Source organism: Cnephaeus nilssonii (genome assembly GCF_951640355.1).
Source record: "Cnephaeus nilssonii genome assembly, chromosome: 11".
Lineage (NCBI taxonomy): Eukaryota > Metazoa > Chordata > Mammalia > Chiroptera > Vespertilionidae > Cnephaeus > Cnephaeus nilssonii.
The window spans coordinates 36,668,975-36,691,301 of NC_137082.1; the positions used below are offsets into that span (position 1 = coordinate 36,668,975).

Sequence of the window (22,327 nt, forward strand, 5' to 3'; positions counted from 1 at the left end):
TCAATCAGCAGTTGAGCGTCAACCTAGGACCAAGAGCGTCACCGGTTCAGATAACCAGCAGGGGCACATGCCTGGGTTGGGAGCTCGATTCCCAGTAGTGGGCAGCTGATTGAAGATATTTCTCTCTCATCAATGTTTCTATCTCTATCCCTCTCTCTTCATCTCTCTCTCTCTGAAAATCCATAAAAACACTAAGAAATATGATCTTTAAAATTCCAAAATAAGGCCTTGGAAGGTAGCTCAGTCCCAATATGCCAAGGTTGTGGGTTTGATCACCATTCAGGGCAAAGAAGCAACCAAGGAATGCATAAAAAAGTGGAACAACAAATGGATGTTTCTCTCCACCCCTGCACCTCTAACATGAATAAATAAGTAAAATGCCAAATAACTGTATGACCGACCCTATTGTATTTCTTAGGATTCTACCAATGAATATATAGTTATATATTTCTAAAAAACACAAACATTATAAAAGGATTAAGTCTTAAAAATAAGATGCATAAAACTACCCAAGCATCTAAGATTTAATATCCTCAAATTATAAATTCTATTACAAAACCAGATTAATCTTTTAAAAATGATTATGTCTGCTTTAGCATAAGAATTAATAGACTAGCACTAAAAAATAAGACTAAAATATTCACTATATTAAAAAATAAAAAAATACTGAACACGGATATTTAAGCTCAGCATTTAAAACCCTATTGGTTTTAAGTTTGAAGTGAGAGCACTGGCCAAGACAGCCGCTCCATTGTCTACATGTGATTTATAAAACATTAACAGTAGCTGTTACACAACTCACCGTAATCAAAACATTTGACCAAATTTCATTCCAATACATAACAACAAAGCTAAGGATAAAACAGTGCATTAGAAATTATAATTAAACATTCACCTGAGGAAGTATCAGAAATGTTCCATTTAATAAAAATTACGGTTGCACATGAAATACATCATTAAATAAATTTTTTTTCTGATAGAATTAGGCTACATATTAAAATGACTTAACAGATGTCAAACTCTATTGGGGAAAAAAAGTTAAAGATGCAACCATGTTTATATTACAGTTAAAAAAATAAAGCCAGCCCAGCTGGTATCACTCAATTACTAAGTATCAACCCATGAACCAGGAGGTCACCGTTTGACTCCCAATCAGGGAACACGCCCAGGTTGTGGGCTCGATCCCACTAAGGGTCGTGGCAGGAGGTGGCCAATCAATGATTCTTCTCTCGTTATTGATGTTTCTATCTCCCCCCCCCCTTTCTCTCTGAAATCAATAAAAATATTTGAAAACCAACCGAACAAAAAAAGATAGGTGAACATATATCTTAAAAACAAAAAGCCTGTGTACCCTCATCATAAATAAATGGAAGTATGCTTGGGAAGAAAAATTAGGTCATTACAAAATAATTGAGAACTTAATTTTTCCACTTCCTCCAATTAATTTTGACAATATACTATGAATACTGAAAAATATTTAGAAAATGTATGATAGAAATATTCCAGCTCAACCTAGAAGAATGCAGAACACAATAAATTCAGCAGAGAAATATAGTTAATAGAAAAATCTACTAGTTCACCTTTTTAAAATCTGCTAGAAATAAAAGGATTGAATATAGCTGCCCCACTTACTAGAAAAATTATACATTTAATTCCTACCAAAGAACATGGTAGATATTTCTCATATAGAATAATTTCCCTAAACAACTTTAACTATAGCCTAAAAAAGATGGATACTGAATTTGCTCAATATCAAATGGCTCTATCAAATGGCAGATATTAACATGGACATTAAAAATAAGAAAAAAAATAGCCCACTTTATAAATCATTTCAATCTCTGAAATCTGCATGCAATTTTGTTCTGGATAATAGTCTCATTGCTTGGTACTGCATATACAAATCACTGGAGTTAGAGCCAGTTTTTCCTAATCTTATATTAAGTTGACAAACTATGTTCTGAAAGATCTGTCTATCTAAATGAAAAATATCACTTTCTGCCGAAACCGGTTTGGCTCAGTGGATAGAGCGTCGGCCTGCGGACTCAAGGGTCCCAGGTTCGATTCCGGTCAAGGGCATGTACCTTGGTTGCAGGCACATTCCCAGTAGGGGGTGTGCAAGAGGCAGCTGATCGATGTTTCTAACTCTCTATCCCTCTCTCTTCCTCTCTGTAAAAAATCAATAAAATATATTAAAAAAAAAGAAAAATATCACTTTCTGACTTCTATGTAAAACTAACAATCACTACACAAAAATAAGCATAAAAGGCTTAAAATACTTCTAAGCAAGCTAAAGCTAAAAAAGCAAAACACTTTCATTTTTTATCCATGCAATTGTTAATAGTTTGGGCCTTCCAAAACACATATATTAGCAAAATAGCTTTATGACTGTCATTCTGACAAAACTGGATCCAAAATAAAAGACAATGATAAATATAAAGAATTGTCTTGCTATATTTACATTTATTTCAAAGACAAATAAAAAGCTCAACTCACCTTCAGTCTGTTGAGAAAGTCTTGTTTGCAAATCTATAACAAAAGAGAATTCTACAGCTCAGTGCAGGAACAATGAAGAGCCTCAACTAACAGGGTAAATGTCAGGAGAGCATTAATAAAAGAGGACTACTGTAGCAGGGTTTGTGAAAATGAACTTATAGTAAAACCTGGCAGCCAAACCCCCTTCCCCATTCCTCATTGGCAAGGCTTTGGGGGCCTTCTTTCCTCCTGTCCTAGGAAACTTAGGCCTCCCTTTTCTTATTCCTAGTTAAGTACTCTTCCACATCTAAAATACATTCCACTACACTAGTCTGCACATGGGAATAATGGGAAATGGGGAAAGGGAAGCACACCGGTCAGAAAATACATGAAAACCCTGATCTTGAGAATTCAATTCCAAGTACTTGGGATAGTCAACTATTTATTGTTCTAACAGTGGGAATAAGCATTTTAAACTTTAAAAAAAAATAGTAATCTCTGCAATAGTAGTATCAAACAGCTGTAAACACTTTCACTAATGTACCAACTGAAGTAGTAAGAGCAACACCAGTGGAAAATACATCATTCTAACTTTATACTTTTTTAAAGTGCTTTTAGTATTAAAAAGAGTCAAGTCCAGCAAAGAAGATGAATTTTTTTAAAATCTGGTTTTATAACCTCGTCTGGAAATTTATTAAGGCAGGAATGAAATCTAATTGGGTTTACCATAATTTATGCAATACAGAAAAATCTAAGCATCTAGTCAGCATTAAAAATAAAGAAAACGGGAATTTTTACCAATATATTTCCCATATAATTGTTAATACTTCTACACTAAAAGGCAAGAGAAAGCTGCTAGCAAGTGAAAACAGCAGCAGTCAAGAAAATGCCAGTGTTAAAAAGCTATCTTTAAGTTCAAAAGTTTCAGAAATATACAGTATAGAAATTGTTTAGCTTTAATACCCAATTTTCATTAACGTGAGATTCAACTGCAACACTTTGCCATTCGGGTTCCTTGCTGAGTACATGATCATAAAACATGGGCAAAAACTAACAGGATCCGCAGCCCAAGTTATATTGGGATATAAGTATACCTGGGTCCTAGGTGCTCAAAATTGGCATCTCAAGGTGTTGAAGAAATATAACTGGTGTATACTGAAGGAACTTGAAGGTATGATCATAGGAACGGAACACTGTCAATAAACTTTAAATTAAAACACAATTTGTCTTTTTTTTTCTCCTAAAATGGGAAAAAATGTATAGATATCAGAAATCCATACTATTTTAAGTGTTAATAAATCCCTATAAAAATTTCAAAAATAAAAACTTTTTTTTTACATGACTTTCTGATCCCAAGATTATGGCCAGAGGAATATGAAGTCACCAAAACTAATTTGGAGGTTGCCAAGAACTTAGTGTTTTTAAGTCTGACCAAGAACTCTGACACTTGGAAACAAATAAGATATGAGTATTTAAAATCATGTTTTCTTTTCATAAAAAAATTTCCAATTATTTTTCATGTCATTTGTTATGACAAGTTAGAAAATAAAGCATGGGTTTCATAAAGGTAAGAACTCTATTTTAGAACCTATTAAATTTCCAGAATATAAGCATGTGGAGTCTGGCCAGAGTGGCTCAGTTGGTTGAGCATGATCCCATGCACCAAAAGGTGGCCCATTGATTCCCAGTCAGGGCCCATGCCTGGGTTATGGGCTCAACCCCCAGCAAGGGATGAAAGAAGGCAGCTGACTGAAAAATCTTCAATAGGTAAAGATACTGTTTTTGAAGAAGATTAAATCAATGTATTTTGATTTACCATCCAGAATAAACCTAAAATGTTAAGATATCAATCATGTCACTGCATCAAATCCCCAAAGGTAGGGAACAAATCTAAGTAAGTCACTAGCCTTCAGTGAGAATATCTAGAATATGTTGAACAATCAAACATTTCCTAAATTACTGAAAGAATGACCTGAACAATGGGAAGCAATACAAGAATGGCCTTCAGATTAAATAATTTTCAAATCACAGACTAGGAATTATTTATAGCAAATGATTTCTAGAACTACTTGTTCACTGAAAATTATATGACTAATGCTTTTTTAAAATGTCAAAATAGCTCTAGCTGGTTTGGTTCAGTGGATAGAGTGTCAGCCTGCGGACTGAAGGGTCCCAGTTTTGATTCCGGTCAAGGGCACATGCCTGGGTTTCGGGCTTGATCCCCAGTAAGGGCGTGCAAGAGGAAGCCAATCAGTGATTCTCATCACTGATGTTTCTCCCTCTCCCTTCCTCTCTGAAATCAATAAAAATATATTTTAAAAGTAAAAATAAATTAAGAGTAATTGTTGTGATTTTTAATCTTTTTTAAAAATCTTATAAGGTTACACTTGGCATGGTTTTGTCAGACATTTTACAGAATAACTATCAGATTTCAAAACAAATCACTCAATTTGACAGGAGGCACAGAAAACTAAAGACAGGTTTCTAAAGGTACTCTTACAACTTTTGGATATCCATTTAAAAAGAAAACACTGCCCTGGCAAGTGTGCTCAATGGTTAGAGCATGTCCCCTGTTATTTTCCAGGTCAAGGGAAAGTACCTGAGTTGCAGTTCCAACCTTACCTAGTCCTAGCTGAGGTGGGCGACAACCAAGTGATGTCTCTCTCTCACATCAATCATCAATATTTCTCTCTCTGCTCTCTCTCTGGCTCCCTCCCTCCTTTCCACTCTCTCTAAAAATCAACGGGGGAAAAAATATCCTTGGGGGAGAATTAGCAACAAAGAAGAAAATGAAAGAAAAGCCCCCTTCTAACAAAGAGCAATATAAAAGTAGAAAATTATACTCTATTAATCAGCTAATAAACTTGCATTTACAAGAAAATCAATCAATGAAGCAACCACATGAACTTTTTTATATAGATTCAGTACCATCATCATTATTTCTTTACTTTTTAAAATTCTTTATTTTTCAATTACAATTGACATCCAATGTTATATTAGTTTCAGGTGTACATATCTCATTTTTTATATATTGCTGCCTCACTTTGTAGATATGGTAAAAGGACCAATTTATAATATAAATTGCTTACTTTCTTGGGATAAAGTATTTCCTGTCATGCAGGGTTCACAATACAAATAGTTTTGATAAGTACAAAAAAAAAACAAGTTGTCAACATTTCAAAATGAAACGTTATCCTAGCTTGTAGATATGCACTAATATCAAGGTATATAAAGACAAATCCACATAATTAAATTAAGCCATAAAAGAGAGGAAGACCATGTGTTTCATGCGGGGGAAGCAGGGGAAGAGGGGAAAGAGGGAGGTGTCCCACAGCCCAGCCTGCACCTCTCGCAGTCCGGGAGCCCTCAGGGGATGTCCGACTGGGCCTAAGCCAGCAGTCAGACATCCTTAGAGCTGCCACAGAGACGGGAGAAGTTCCGCCACTGCTGCTGCACTCACCAGCTGAGCCCGGCTTCTGGCTGAGCAGCACTACCCCTGTGGGTGATCAGTGCGCATCATAGTAACTGGTCCTTCTGCTAAGTCGATTTGCATATTAGCCTTTTATTATATAGGAGGATTGTAATAAACTGCCAATGCTCTCCTCCCTTCCTGTCCTCTCCAAGAACTTAATTCCCTAACTCAACATCTCAAAATAATGTGTACTGTTTAGGAAAGAACTTTACTGGGCAATTTACTGAGTACTCTTGATACTGCAATCACTTCAGTAAAGCCCTCTGGTAGTTTTCTGAACTTAAATATTACAAAGAAACATTTTGTTCTGTAAAGCAATATAAACGTTTTAGTCTCTATGGCGTACAGCAATTTAAACTAAAATTGGTGTGAAAGATTCAATATAATACCCTGACAGCTTATTATGATTAGTAAATAATTCTGTCCTATATCTCCATTTTCTTATAGGGACATTTGAAATTTATTGGCTATAAGTACTTGATGAATTGAATTCTCAGTTAAGTCCTTTTAAATGCAAAAATTTGGCAAATTTTCGAATTAGGTGAAAAAACAATGATTTCAAATTAGAAAAGATTCAATTCCTACCTGCCACAGCACCAAATGCCAAGGAGCCACTCATTTGTAGAGCTTGCTGTGCTGCTGGTGGGATCTGCAAACCTGTACCTGGAAAAGAATAGGTCTTAAAGTCCTTAATATGTTAAGAGCAGAAAAATCCAGTTTTCTGAGTGTTTACTACAAAAGTCACTCCAATAATAAACATAAGCAGCATATAGTGTAAGAACTACAACTAAATTTATTCTGAAGTTTGAGAATGTTATTTTTATAGATAGCACAAGGAATCCTGTAGCATGCAATGTGGTATTCAAAAATGCACCACCATAAAGTAGATTCCATTAGAACTTTTAAGGTGAGGAACTTAATCTATGAAATTACATACATGTGCTGCCCAAGGAGAACATCAATTCCAAAATAAACCACTTTCCATTTATTAGTCTAGATACCTTTCTCATTATCATAGTCATATTAAATCATTAACACTAAAAAAAAATTTACCTTCTGCAAGTCTTGCCATTAATTGAAGACGACCAGTTGTTCCCAAATCAATTCCAGTCCTTTCCAGTTCATCGCTGTCCAAAAAGGAGCTAGCGCTGGAAGCATCAGTTCGTTCAGTAACATGACCAACTTTCATTGGCCTTCCTGCTAGCTCAAATCCATTAAGTTGTTCCAAAGCCTTCTTGGCACATTCTGAATCAGAAAACTAATCGAGAGAGAGGAAAAAAGGCCAGTAGATTAGTTTACATAGGTAAGGAAATGCTTATTAGTTTACTAGAGTCCTGGTACATGAAATTGGTGCACTCAAGGGGGTCCCTTAGCCCAACCTGCACCCTCTTGCAGTCCGGGAGCCCTCGGGGGATGTCTGACTGCCGTGGAGGCAGGAGAGGCTCCCACCACTGCCACTGCGCTTGCCAGCCTTGGCTCCGGGCTTCTGGATGAGCTGAGCTCCCTCTGTGGGAGTGCACTGACCACCAGGAGGCAGCTCCTGCGTTGAGCATCTGCCCCCTGGTGGTCAGTGTGCGTAATAGAGACTTGTCGTTCTGCAATTCGGTCAATGTGCATATTAGTCTTATTATATAGGAAATTACATACGACCATATTCAATAATTATAACTGGGCAGATGATTAAGTAATTTTAAGCTATAATATAACGAACATAATCAGACTATATTACTGACCTGATTTAAAATGACTAGATAGGGTCAGGCTGGTGTGGCACAATGGTTGAGCATCAACCTCTGACCCAGGAGGTCATGATTTGATTACTGGTCAGGGCAATGCCAGGGTTGCAAGCTTGATCCCCAGTGGGGGGCGTGATTGGAGGCAGCCAATCAATGATTCTTTTTCATCATTAATGTTTCTCTCTCCCCCTCTCCCTTGCTCTCTGAAATCGATAAAAATATATTAAAAAATAGAGAATGATAAGCTCCTGAAAGGAAGCTTAAAAAAAATAAAATGACAAGATAGGGACTCCCTTTTGAAAGCATGCCAGCACCTTTCCAAACCCCTCGTCCTCATTACTCCCTCTTTCCCCTATGCTCCAAGGACCTCTCTTTTGCTCTAACTTGTTTCCTGAGCCCATTTCTTCCATGACACATCAATTGGTGCCTCAAACACCCCCACCCCAGAATCGAACCCAGTACCCTTTAGTCCATGGGCAGACACTCCAACCATTGAGCCTGGTAGGGCCTGATATTATTTTTAATACAAAATGCTGGGTCAAATTTTCTTGCCAATTAAATCATGAATATTCTTAATTCCAGGTTGCAAATGCAGAAAAACTAATTCATACCCTCTGGTTTTATTTAAAGGGAGAAAGGAACATATTCCCATGAATTCCCTAGTTCAATCTTTTATCAGAATGTTTATTGTTTAAAATAATTTCTGGCCCTGGCCAGGTAACTCAGTTGGTTAGAGCGTCATTCTCATATGTCAAGGTTTTGGGTTCAATTTCTGGTCAAGGCACATATAAAAGCAATCAATGAATCATAAAAAAGCATAAGTGAGCGGAACGACAAATTGATGTCTCACCAACCCCCCTTTCCTCTCTTTCGCTCAAAATATAATATTTTACTGAGATGGGAAAACTTACAGATAATCATTATGTTACATTTAAAATCGCCCGTTTAAAAAAAACACACCAATATTTATATTGGGGGAAGGAAGATAACCACATTAATGTTATAGAAACAAAATAAAATGGTGGTTTAAGAGTTTTATAAACAAGTTTTCTCCTTTCACCAGCACCATAGGGATGAAATAAAATCCCTATGACCATACAAAATACATTCTCTCCTACAACAGGTTTAAAGTTTATGAAAATTTGAATATAAGACAATTATAATTTCTTGATTAAAACTGGGACCTATCTGTATTTTAAATACTTGTTTTTATTGATCTGTTTTAGAGTGAAGGAGAAAAGATTGGGGGTACAAGAGGCACAGAGATACATAATTTGTTGTTTCACCTATTTATGCATTCATTGGTTGATTTTTTATTTTTTAATCCTTAGCCAAGGATATCTGGTTCTTTTAAAATCATGGACTGGGCTGTAATGGTTAGTCAGAAACACCAGGCATTCCTCATCATGGTGATAAGATGCATAAATATAAAAAGGATTTTAAGTAAAATGGAATCCCAACAGACCTCATTCAACAGACAAAAATGTGTCAAACAAGAGTAAAAAATTAAAGGAGTCGAAGACTTTAATTATAAGAATAGTTGGCTAAGCAAACTGACCAAATACAGGATAATAGTAAACTGGTTAAACTTTCACATTTGGTAGATACATACTGCTACTAAAAAATGGCTATAACATCATGCTAATTTAAACCACCTGAAAATAATAGCCATGCTCCAATTCTCCACTATCAATAACCTAATGAAGTTTTACTATGCTGCTTAAACCAAAAACATTTAAGACGTAATGATAATTGTTTACCGTAATAAATCCATATCCCTTTGATCGACCTGTTTCACTATCCATCATGAGCTGGATACTTTCAATCTAGAAATAAAAAACATAATTATTACTAAGTAAAAAGTAGGGGGGTAAAATGTTTTTCCTTGAAACATGACTGAATAATCTCCCTCTCTCCCCTAAATAATAAATGAAAACATACCACAACCCGAATTACCCCACCCGTAAAATCTTCTGAAAGGCTAGCAACTTCCCAAGCAAGAAGTCATGTACTGGCGAGCTAAAAAATATTTCAAGAATATTAATCTTTTGCCTCAAAAACAAATAACAAAAAATAAAAAGTTCTTTGTAAAATACAGTCAGATGTTAGAAATGAAAAATTTTTGTTTCCTTTCCATTATGCTGAAACCATCAAAAAATAATTCTCAATACCAGGCATGATAAATTGCCCAAAGTGTTGGAATTATTTAAAAAGAACGCTGGATTTAGTGATGATTGTGCAACTCTGTAAATAGAATAAAAAGCAATTAACTGTTTACTTTAAATGGGTGTATTGTGCGGTTTGTGAATTTTATCATACCCCAAAATAAAGCTGTCCACACAAACAAAGCATGAAAAATTAAGATACAGCATGCATATCGTATTTACTCATGTTCTAGTGGATTCAGGAAATTCATTTTATGATTGATCAACCCATGCATTTATGACTTGTGTATATTTCCAATACACAAAGCACTCACAATCTCAACACCCTAATGTTTACCACTATTGACTTAAAACAGTTTAACAAAGGGGTAAAGTGGGGTAATGAAAGAAAGCAATAAAATTATACATTCAAGAGCAATGAACATTGCTAGTGGATAAGGTTCAGCAGGAACCAAGATTTTTATTCACGGGCACAAGATGAATCTTTTAAACCAAAGAACAATCTACTGTTAATATTTATTCTGCAATAAAATATCTTTTCCAAAATGAGGACCCACTGGACATAAACAGAAAATCTAATTATACTTTAATTTAGTAGAGAAACTTCTCTACATACCCCTAAATTTTCAGTAAGAAAAGCATCCAAAAGAACAAACCAAGGGGAAAAAAGACTCTTTCTCCAAATGCATACAGTACATTTTTATCATTTACTAGAAGCCCAGTGCACGATTTAATCATGCACGTGTAAGCTGTCTGTCCGCTGGTCGGCAGCTCCGAATTCCCTGGGCCCCTAGGGCGAGGCGGGGCGGGGGCGTGGTCCTTTGCCTCCAGCCCAGGAAGGCTGGGGCCTGCCGCCAGACTCCTCCCCGGGGAGCCACGCCGCCCGCGCCCCCCCCCCTCCAAACCTCCAAAACGCAACTGGAGCTCAGCGTCCTGCCGGCCCAATCACCACCCCAGCCACCCCGAGTCCCGCCCCCTGTGTCACCCGCTGGCCCAATCGTGGGCGTAGCGGAGTGATGGTAATTTAAATATTACCTTTTTATTATGTAAGATGTTGATTTTTTAAATGATTCTAATACTATGCATTTTACTGTAGCATTATGAATAACAACATATTAATAGAATGTCTAACTTCAAATGGTATCTTTTTTCAGGAGAAAAAAGATATTGAGAGTTGTCACAATACTGAAGATAAATTGAAATTATCACAAAAACCTTGCAGAATCACCCTCCCCATCTTAATTTTTATAGAATATAACAACAAAGTAGATATACAAAAATTATTAGTTACATTTGGATCAAGAGCCTATTGAAATTTATTGGTTCAAGAAATTGGAACTTACCCTTCCAAAAGGCTCGAAGATCCCCCGCAGCATATCTTCAGTTATGTTAAAGTGTAACGAGCCCACATAAAGCCTCATAGGTCCAGCACTTCCCTTTTGTAGATTGTTTGCCATTGCTGCAGCTCTGTTTTTTTCTGCCTACAAGTTAGATTAAGTAAAAATGCACATTATAAATCAAATCAAACCATTCAGTCAAATATCATTTTTTTCCAAGTACCTATCATAGAAAAATGGTGTACCTTGAGTAGTACAGGAGAAAAGAAGGTTAAAGTTAAATAAATTCAAACCTCATTTAATTTGATGCTTCTGAGTCCTGGTTGTCAGGTGAATCTATAAACTATTAGGTTTATACTCCTCCATCATAGGAAGAGAACAGACCAATTACTTTTCTATTGTTTACATACAATCAAGTGATAAAATACCCAACATTAAGTACTCCCAAAATATTAACTAGGACATTATCACCTTTTACAGGTCATAAAGCAAGTAATTTGATTATCATTGCATAAACTTGTTAAGCAGTGAAACTGGAATTTCAAGTCTGATTTGGTTATAAAGTTTATTTATAACTTACGAGTCTGATGAAGGAACCAAATAATTTAGGAGTTATGGCGTATTAGATCAGTGATTTGAAAGCCTACCAACATGTCTATTTTGGTACTGATGATGAATCCTAATACATACTTTCCTATTATATAGAGGCCCGACGCACAAAGATTCGTGCAAGAATGGGCCTTCCTTCCCCTGGCTGCCAGAGTTGCCTTTCTGCCTTCCCACACTGCCCAGAGGCCCTGAGCATCTGGGGCAGTGTAGAACACCTGAGACACAAGCATCCCGCCACAGCCTCTCAGCACCTGTGTGTGCAAATTAACCCGCCATCTTTGTTGGGTTAATTTGCATACTCGCTCCCGATTGGCTGGTGGGAGTCACAAAGGCACATCAATTTGCATCTTACTCTTTTATTAGTGTAGATATTGATACATCCCAATTTTTCCACATCTAAATGAACTAAAACATTTTTTGCCAATTTTGTAAAGAACCAGCATAGAGGAATTATATTACAGTTTGGATTATCTTAAAAGATATTCTTAAATTAATTTGGACTATTTTAGAAGATATTCTTTTTTTAATAAATATTTTTACTGATTTCAGAGAGGGAGAGGGAGAGGGAGAGATAGAAACATCAATGATGAGAATCACTGATTGGCTGCCTCCTTCATATCCCACCCTGGGGATCGAGACTGCAACCACAGGCATGTGCCCTTGACAGCAATAGAACCAGGGACCCTTCAGTCCAAAGGCCTCTATCCATTAAGCCAAACCAGCTAGGGCTACAAGATATTCTTAAATTAGTTTGAAATACCTTATTTTATTTCATTTTATTTTAAAATATATTTTATTGATTTTTTTACAGTGAGGAAGGGAGAGGGATAGAGCATTAGAAACATCGATGAGAGAGAAACATCGATCAGCTGCCTCCTGCACACTCCCTACTGAGTATGTGCCAGCTACCAAGGTACATGCCCCTGACCGGAATCAAACCTGGGACCCTTAAATCCGCAGGTCGACACTCTATCCACTGAGCTAACCTGGTCAGGGCTGAAATACCTTATTTTAAAGAAATACTAGAAATGATGGCTATTCAAAAACTACTTTTTCAAAATTTATTGATTTTAGAGAGAGGGAATAAGGGAAGGGTAAAAGAGAAACAATTCACTGTTCCATTTATTTATGCATTCATTTGGTTATTATGTTTTTGCCTTAAGAGAGTGGAAGGGAGGGGGACAGAAAGAGAAGCATTGATGTGAGAAATATCAATTGGTTGCCTCCTGCATGCGGCACCTCGTTGGGGGATTGAACCTGCAACCGAGGTACAAGGTACGTGACCTTGACCAGAATCACACCCAAGATCCTTCAGTCCATGGGCCAATGCTCTATCCACTCAGCAAACTGGCTAGGACATTGGTTGATTGTTGTATGTGTCCTGATCAAACCTGCAACCTTGGCATTATCGGGATGATGCTTTTAACCAAATGAGCTTGCCGGCCAGGGCCAAAGTAAAATCTTCTGAAAATCTTAATTTTTTTGTGTTATTCTCAGCAAGAATTGTTTTTAATTCTCTGTGGTTCACTGGCTAACACTAACCACTGAGCTTACCAGCCAAGACAGAAAATGTTTTAAGTGTCAAAATTAGCGTGCTCCCTCCTGGGAGCTTGCCATGTCTTTTCCTCCTCACCTCTTCATACCTCATAGGCGTGCATGTCCTAAACTCTTGCAACCAGGGGAGCAATGAGCAGCCACAGCTCTCCTGGTCTAAAGCCATAAACCTGTCTCTAAGGCCCCCTTTTCTCTATTTAGTGAGCCAAAGCAGCTCTGCCTAGGCTCTCTCCTGTTGCTTCTTCTATTCTAACCCCTAACTTGTTTCATTGTCCCCAACTTTAATAAATGTACTAAAAAAAAAAGGTCAAAATTGTTCAATTTGACAAATTGCAAGGGAAAAACATGTTCATGGATGCTTAATAAACAACGAAGAAACTATTACAAATCAATAAAATTCTAGATCAAGTTCTCAAGTCTTTTTCATGAAATAGTATTTACACCTTAAGGCACAAAACACTACTGCACAACACTAAGCCAACAGCAGGCTTCCATTACTATCAATGATCAAAATCTAAAGCAAGAAAAAAAAATTACCTGTGACGCCTGTACTATGATTGGCACTCCTAAAACACGTTGGCCAGTTAATCCTATTGCTAGAGGCACTGAGCTAACATCAACAAACTCCACATAAGCAATTCCCTTGGACCGTCTTGAATTTCTATCAGAAATCATCCTCACATCTCGAACCTAAAAAGAAAACACACACTTAAACACAAGGTTGTTTGTGGAACCATCCAGTATAAGCCATTATAAATAATAATTTCAAAAGAAGAGGCATATTATTGATAAAGCAAAGGTGTAAGCAATTAAAAAATTTTAAAGATAAGTACATTTGTGGTCCCACTTCTATCTTCTATTTTTTGATAAATGTGGTAACATTTATCATCTCCAACATTTATTAACTCCCATGTGAGGTTAAAATAGAAATGTCACAAAAAACAAATTCTATAATTAAATTCTACTAAATCAAAAGGTTTGGTGTTTAGATGTCTTCTATTTTATCTGTCATACTGACAATTATTGAAATGTTTGCAATTTCCACTTATATGACCACCCTAAATAGGCCAAGATTACCTTTCCTACTGTAGAAAAAAACTCTTCCAGATCCCTTGGCCGAATTCTTGCTGCCAGCTGCATGCAGAAAACCGTCCTTGCATCTCTTTCCTCAGGAGTTAGATTATCAATAGGTTCCCTAACAGGAGTAAGAAATACAGCAATTTATAACTTATTCTTGTTGAAGTACATTTTCCGTAAACAGAATAAACTTAATGGAACTAGTTTGCCACTATTCCCAAGCCTGATTTATATAAAATGTCCATGAAGTAATTCAATGTGACACAATTCAACAGGATAACAGCTTACTATATGTTTCTCCTCATATTTTACACAGTATTAGAACAAAAGTCCACTGGCCTCCCAATCTTAAAAATGGTAATTTCTCCAGGATAATAAAGGGTCAACAGACCACTGAACGTTTAGAAACAAACAGTAACAGTATATAACCCCAATCAGCCACATATCGGACTGGTCGTATGTTAGTAGAAAGGATGATTTCTCACAACAAAACCATAAAATCATTAAGCGAAATTAAATTTGATAATCACAAAAGATAAATTTGAAAGTAGAAGCCGAAATGGCAAAAACTGTTTAATTCTAAGAATTTTATCTAACAAATTGAGATGGATATATGGAATAGTGAGGTCGTTGTATTAGAATTAGAATGGCTTTACTGAGATTGCAAATTAGTATGCAAAGAAATGTTTCTCAATAAATACAGAATACAGACACAGTAACTATAGCAAATAAAAAATCAAAAGCAACCAGGCCCGTGTGACTCAGTGGCTGAGCATCGACTCATGAACTAAGAGGTCACGGGTTCAATTCCCAGTCAGGGCACGTGCTTGGTTTGTGGGCTTGATCTCCGGTAAGGGGGCATGGAGGAGGCAGCTGATCAATGTTTCTCCCTCATCAATATTTTTTTCTTTTTAAAAATATATTTTATTGATTTTTTACAGAGAGGAAGTGAGAGGGATAGAGAGTTAGAAACATCAATGAGAGAGAAACATCGATCAGTTGCCTCCTGCACACACCCCCTATTGGGGATGTGCCCGCAACCAAGGTACATGCCCTTGATCAGAATCGAACCTGGTACCCTTCAGTCCCCAGGCCAACGCTCTATCCACTGAGCCAAACCAGTCAGGTTCACATCAATGTTTCTATCTCTCTAGCCCTCTCTCTAAAATCAATAAAAACATTTTTTAAAAGCATGAAATTATAGTAGTGGTCTATAATTTATTCATTAATACAAATAGCCTTACACTTCTAAATGTAACGAAAAAAACTAAAGTGCCCAAATAAGGGAGAAAATAATAAGAGCACAATAAAGGAAATTTACTTTTATAAATTTTAAGGAAAATAAAAGTATCTATTAGCATTATCAATTATGAAATATCACTATATGGTTAAGGTTCTAAGCAAATCCTTCATGATACAAGCATATCCATGTCTTGAACATTCTCAGGAATACTTTTGAAATATTCTATACAAAATTCTGGTACATCCCATCGAGAAATCAACAAGTGATTTAAAAAAATATTACTGTAAAACAGAGATACAAAGCTGGACTAGATCCAGAGAAAGCTGACTAAAAGGGAATTTTTAGAAAGTTAAATATTAAAGAGTTAAAAACGTCAATATCTGCAAGAGCTTTTAAAATTGAGGTTTTTACCAAAATCTGGAATAATCGGAATATACCAAGTAACAGGATAAACTCAAAGTTAAAAAGTTTCCTCTGCCCTAACTGGTTTGGCTCAGTGGATAGAGCGTCGGCCTGCGGACTCAAGGGTCCCAGGTTCGATTCCGGTCAAGGGCATGTACCTTGGTTGCAGGAACATCCCCTGTGGGGGATGTGCAGAAGACAGCTGATGGATGTTTCTCTCTCAACAATGTTTATAACTCTCCCCCCCCTCTGTAAAAAATCAATAAAATACATTAAAAAAAAAAAGTTTCCTCTAAGCCTGGTCGGCGTGGCTCAGTGGTTGAGCATTGACCTATGAACCAGGAAGTCCCGGTTCAATTCCAGTCAGGGAACATGCACAGGTTGCAGACATGATCCCCAGCATGGGGTATGCAGGAGGCAGACAATTAATGATTCTCTCATCACTGATGTTTCTATCTCTCCCTTTCTGAAATCAAATTAAAAAAATAAATAAAGGTTCCCTTTAAGGGAAGTCAGAACACCAGTAAAGAACAATGCTATCAATATAATGCTGCCGATATAATAAAACATTGCTTGAACAAAATGGTAAAGTGGACAGGTAAGCCTTATGTTTATTTAAAAGGAAAATAACCTATAGAAACATTCAAGAACCAAAGACTACTACTTAAAAAACAGTCAACTTGGTTAAGATTTATTTATATGAAATTAGAAGGAAAGCTGTTGAAAATTTAGAAATACATTGATAGTACTAATACTATAAAAGGACATTTAATATGGTCCAATTTACTTCATGTCACTAACTTTAGCAATAGTATAAATTACAAAAGGTGTATAAAAGCTAAAAGTTCTAAAGGAAATAAATAGTGACAACAGCTACCTCACGGGGCTCTTGTCTTTTCTGAATGGACTTTTGCTTCGGGAACGTCGTCTGCTGCAAAGTTAAAAAGTTTCAGAAGTTACCCAAACAAATACACCACATTAGTTCCTTGAAAAACAATTTAAACAATTCAGAAGTATGTTTAAAAACCTTAATTTGACGCTATGAGGCAACCCAATCTTTCCTCGGATGGCACTGTTAAATTTTGGTCCGGAGCTAAAAAGGAAACACAAAATTACACTAGTTACAGGTTTAGGGTCTTGCTAAGATCACGTTCATGTGCTCTCCAGCAAGCTTAACATTGTTTAGGCTGCTTCTTTTCCACCTCAATTATGAAGAGGAAATAGACTTTTTAATTCTATCCCAAGCAAACTGCTCTTACAGCTATCCATCCTGGACCACTGAGAGGTGCCAAGACCAAAGGTTACAGCCTCAAAATTTTTAAATTCTGAAAATGCTCTTATAAGATGACACATTTATGAATACATTCCTGAGGTTTAAGAAAAACATAGAAATCCTTACTTCTCTCACACCAGAAATAACTATAGTTAACAATTTGGCGTGCATTTTTGCACATCCTTCCTCAGGAACATACATATAATTCATGTATTCTTAAGAGACTTCCTTTAAAAAATAAGACGACTACTTATACATAATCATGAAACTCCAAGATTCCATTTTACAACAAGTCTCAGGGATTGCATAAAAACACATCTAGCACATACTTCACTTCCCTGTGGCAAAATATTCCATAGTAAAGATGTGAAGGAAGTTTGATTCTTCAAAAAAAAATCTTTTTTGAGGACTTGACATATTAAGGGTTTAAAAAAAAAATCAAAAAGGCAACTATTCTAAAATACAGATTTATTCTATATTCTAAATAACTCTAAAAAGGTCCAGCAGTTTAGGGGCCTTTTATTTTGAAAGACCAAAATAAACTAAATTTAAGAGACAATCAGATGTCCCTTAGTGCTCATCCTGTTATTCTTTTCCAGAAAGGTAGCAAAATGAATATCTAGTGGTCTGTGACCCACCATTTGAATTCGTTTTCATGAGCTACACATGCACTTAACAACACCCAAGCAATTCCAAATAAATTATTTTGTATTAAACCTTTGCAATTCAAGCTAATACTGATAATATATATTTACTGAATAAATTAAAAGTTCAAAGAAGAATGTATAAATACTTTCTTTTCCCTTAATTATAAAAGTCCCAATTTTTGCCTCCATAGTTAAAAATCACCTGAAGCCAAATGTAAGAACTAAATCATTTTAAGTCAGACCAGGATATCACAGGCTGACTTCGAGCATTTATCATTGAACAGAGAAAATAGTACTCAGAATTTAAGGTAATCCTTTTTCCTCCTATTTAGTTCATTTTGGTTAAAAAAACAAAAAAACAAAAAAAAAGAGAATGCAGGAGACTGAGAAGTTGGACAAAAAGCAAAATATTTTCTAATAGAGCATTTAGAATTAAAAAACATGATGGACCCTTTAAGCACTTTATAAAGTTTATGAAATAAGCAGCTAGGAGGAACTTAAAAAACAAAGAGTTCAATTATTTTTATTTTAAAGATTTAAGAACCAGAATCAGAACTAAAAAGTGATACTAACTTTAATGGCTTCAAACACCAAAACATTTCATGAACAGCAGTATGATGGGTGCTTTATTTACATTCTCTTCAATGTTCATTAATAGTTTTTCTGACAATTATTATCTCTTTCTTAAAGTTGGGAAAACTAAAGCTTAGTGTTAACTTGCCCAAGTGGCAGAGCCAAGGTTCTGATTTAGCTGTTTGTCTTTGATTTCTACTTTCAACATTTCAATTTTTAAAGTTAGAGGTGTTAATTTTAACATACCCCAGTTTATAATAGTATGTTTATTAAGGGGAAAGCACTAAGGACTGTTAGATTCAATCCTTGCTTAAAAGTTATATGTACACAGACTCTTACCAGTTATTTACAGTTGAGGTGTTTTTAATGACTATATTGAAATTTTGCACCTTAAATAGCCACATCCAACTTTTCTTAGCTATTTAATCTTCAAAGCACATTTAGTGCTTTATTAAAAAAAAAAAAAAAGAACCTTAAATACAAACAATGTGATGAGCCCCCAAAATCATCATTATCCAGGAGCATACACCAAATTCACAAAGGGTCTGTCATTTCAGCTGTAAACAGCCACACAGATAAGATCACTGTTAACGAATTATATACTTGACTATTGTAACTTACATCCATCTGAGCTTTAAACTTTTAAATAAATTTATGTTCAGTTAATGTTCACATACCAAGTATTTGGCATTACATATCAAAAAATATTTCTTAAAGCATTCTAATGCTTTAGTTTGGACTGGCATACAGTTTTAAAATATTTTAATATAGAATAACAAAATAATAATCTGTATGCCTAGATTAGAACAGATGTATTTGTCCACAGTTTTCCACTTTACTAGTCCTTCTATGCCAATATCCTTATTTAATGAAACACATTGAAAAGTAAAATTTCACAGTTCAAATCACTCAGGTTAAATTGCTATCTGGATACCCAGCAAATGACTCTCAAACCAAAACCATCATAATTATAGTTACATACTAAGGACTTCGGTAGCGGCCTCTGAATCTGCGATCTCGACTTCTTGAGCGGCTCCGTCTCCTTTCTTTGCTTCTACTTCGCTTCCTTTCACGGCTTTTGCTCTTTTTCCTTTCTCTATCTCTGCTTCGCTTCCGTTCCTTACTTTTGCTTCTTTTTCGTTCATGACTACGACTTCTGCTCTTGCTTTTTTTCCTCCTAAGAAAAAAAAAAGTCACCATTATATTGCTGGTTTAAGAATCTGCCAAAATATACTGCCTTTTATGGTCAGAATTTTAAAATCTTTTTGTAAATATATTTTGCTTTTTTACTATCATACAATGATATATAATCATACTTATGGAAAAATAATTCCTAGGTAAGATAAACACCCACCCTTTGCTTTCTACTATTGAAAATCAGCAGTCAGTTGACAAAGAATCATTTGAGAGAGCAGGGACCATTCCTGAGAGTCAGCTACAGCTCTAACAAGAAAAAGGTCTTATCAACAGATAGAGATCAAAACTTGAACTTTTAAATAAAAAGTTCATCTTATAACTGGCCAGCACATATTACTGTAATCCACAGAATACAGTTATAATAGAATATATTAACAGTTAAGTATTAATGATGGACCACATATAAAATATTTCATTAAGCAGCCCTGACCAGTTTGGCTCAGTGGATAGAGCATCGGCCTGTGGACTCAAGGGTCCCCAGGTTCGATTCCGGTCAAGGGCATGTACCTTGGTTGCGGGCACATCCCTAGTAGGAGGTGTGCAGGAGGCAGCTGATCGATGTTTCTCTCTCATCGATGTTTCCAACTCTCTCTCCCTCTCCCTTCCTCTCTGTAAAAAATCAATAAAATATATTAAAATATATATATATTTCATTAAGCACATTAATTTTCCTTAAGCCATTTTTGACCCAACTTATACTTTAAATGCTTTCAACAGCCATGCAAACATCAATATTTTGGTTTTTATGAACAAAATTATAGGTATGACAAAGGACAGTCAAACTATTGCAGTAAAATGTATTTTGACACTCCTAGACTTTATTGTAACCATTTCAGATACTTTCTTTTGAAAGTTATGAGTATACCGGAATATGGAGTATGCCATTTTTATGCCAGTTTATACAAGCCTGTGGGGTGCAACAAAAAACATCATCTCTCTCTCTATATATATATCTCTCTTTATAAAATTATAAACTCTGAAAGGTAAAAAGCCAGTCAGTCATATCTTTCTGTTGAGTTCTGTATTCTTCAGTGTGCCATCACCCAAATTTTAGAGGTGCCTTCAGATATTTTAGTATAAATTGAAAGACATTTCAAAATAAACTTATTCCACTAAAATGTCAATTTGTCGTGGCTAAAAGATGGAACATTTTGACAAGTCTACATCATTTGGAAATGTAACTCTTTAGTCGTTATCAAAGCAAAATTAGCACAAGAGCATTGAAGTCTGCCTCAGAGAGAACCTGTAAGCAGGTCATCTGAGAACCTGTAAGCAGGTCATCTTAGAGTGCATTGAAAATAGAAAATGAAGACACCCACCTTCTGGAATCTTGAAACCCACACTCCAATCACAAGGAGATGTAGAGCTTTCCAAGGAGGCAGAAACTTTTGTCTAAAATTTCAAGATAATCCACCTGACTGTCAGAAATGTATATGCTAGGTAGCACATGACAGAAAATTAGGCTACACTCATTATTTATATAGAAGTCATCAAAGCAATGCCCAGAAGGGCAACAGATAACATTCGAACTTTGTTGCCTGAAAAACCTGACGCTATCTTTTAATAAGTCTGTGCAATAGCTATATAAGTCCTAAATATAATCAATTAGAGAACAAAGTAAAAAGTAACTCAATCTTCCACAAATAAAACAAAGTTTTGCTCTGCTCATATATAGCCCATAGTAGAGGCAGCAAACCTATTTACCTCTTTTTAGACCCAAAACTTATTTTACCAAAGGAAACACTCAAATACTAGAGAGCTAATTTCAACTTAAGGTCTTCCTAGAACTTTTAATGAGTCCCCACCCACATCTGAAGGCAACCCCAGACAGGTAAAAAGACAGCAACCTGATTAAGACATTCAGAATATACAATTCTCTGCATAAAAACCAAGACAAAAATTTAAGGGTGCAAGAAAGCAGTATACTTCTCTATAATGAACTGCAGCTTCAAAGAACATTAAGTTTACTAAAGAAGGGTTATAAAAATAGTAATAGTCAAATCCTGTTACAACTTAATGGGACTTTCCAAAGTCTTTAGTGGCAGTGGAATTTTGTACTGAACATCATTGAAGTAAATGGTCCACTGGGCTGGGCCTTTGGACTTTTTGGTTATATGGCCTCTGCTGTAAAGGTGTTTTGCTATAACTGGATTTGACCTCTTCCATGTAAGAAGATCTAAATTTTAAATGCAAAGTACTCTGGAAAATAAGAAAAAAATAGAAAAGTCATTTATTCCAAAATTTATAGATAATCCACACCACAGTAGCCAATATATTTCAACTGTGTCATTTTATTGTTATCCCCTTTTTTTTTTTACTAATTCCTAAAGAGCTTAACTGAATGAATGCTGATTTAGACTTTGCAAAACTGGTTACACTAACAATTAACATTCCCATGAAGGCAAGCTCCAGTACCTGATGTCTTGCCAAACTCAGGGGTATATAGCTCTTTTCAAAGTAGGTCAATTTAGAACCAATTTGTGTTATATTAAACTTAGTTCCTTTTACTATTGGAATACAAATGAGTGTATGCATTGAGAATCAGAAATAATTTTAGTTTTTTCGTGTTG

At 35.8% G+C, this 22,327-nt stretch overlaps 1 protein-coding gene across 6 annotated transcripts in view; it reads right to left on the reverse strand.

Annotated features, from left to right (window-relative positions):
* The window catches only part of RBM39 (RNA binding motif protein 39), a 29,735-nt gene that overhangs the window by 2,353 nt on the left and 5,055 nt on the right, over positions 1–22,327 (reverse strand). Inside the window, exons 4-13 of one of the 6 annotated variants that reach the window (XM_079784430.1) lie at positions 19,543–19,737; positions 17,095–17,160; positions 16,945–16,995; positions 14,423–14,540; positions 13,883–14,035; positions 11,189–11,326; positions 9,441–9,506; positions 6,998–7,202; positions 6,530–6,607; positions 2,494–2,526 (exon numbers count right to left, since the gene is read on the reverse strand). In XM_079784430.1, coding sequence (XP_079640556.1) covers positions 2,494–2,526; positions 6,530–6,607; positions 6,998–7,202; positions 9,441–9,506; positions 11,189–11,326; positions 13,883–14,035; positions 14,423–14,540; positions 16,945–16,995; positions 17,095–17,160; positions 19,543–19,737 — 1,103 coding nt within the window. Of the gene's footprint in view, positions 1–2,493; positions 2,545–6,529; positions 6,608–6,997; positions 7,203–9,440; positions 9,507–11,188; positions 11,327–13,882; positions 14,036–14,422; positions 14,541–16,944; positions 16,999–17,094; positions 17,161–19,542; positions 19,738–22,327 lie in introns of all 6 variants that reach the window. The other 5 variants (XM_079784428.1, XM_079784429.1, XM_079784427.1 and 2 more) reach the window with 5 other exon arrangements.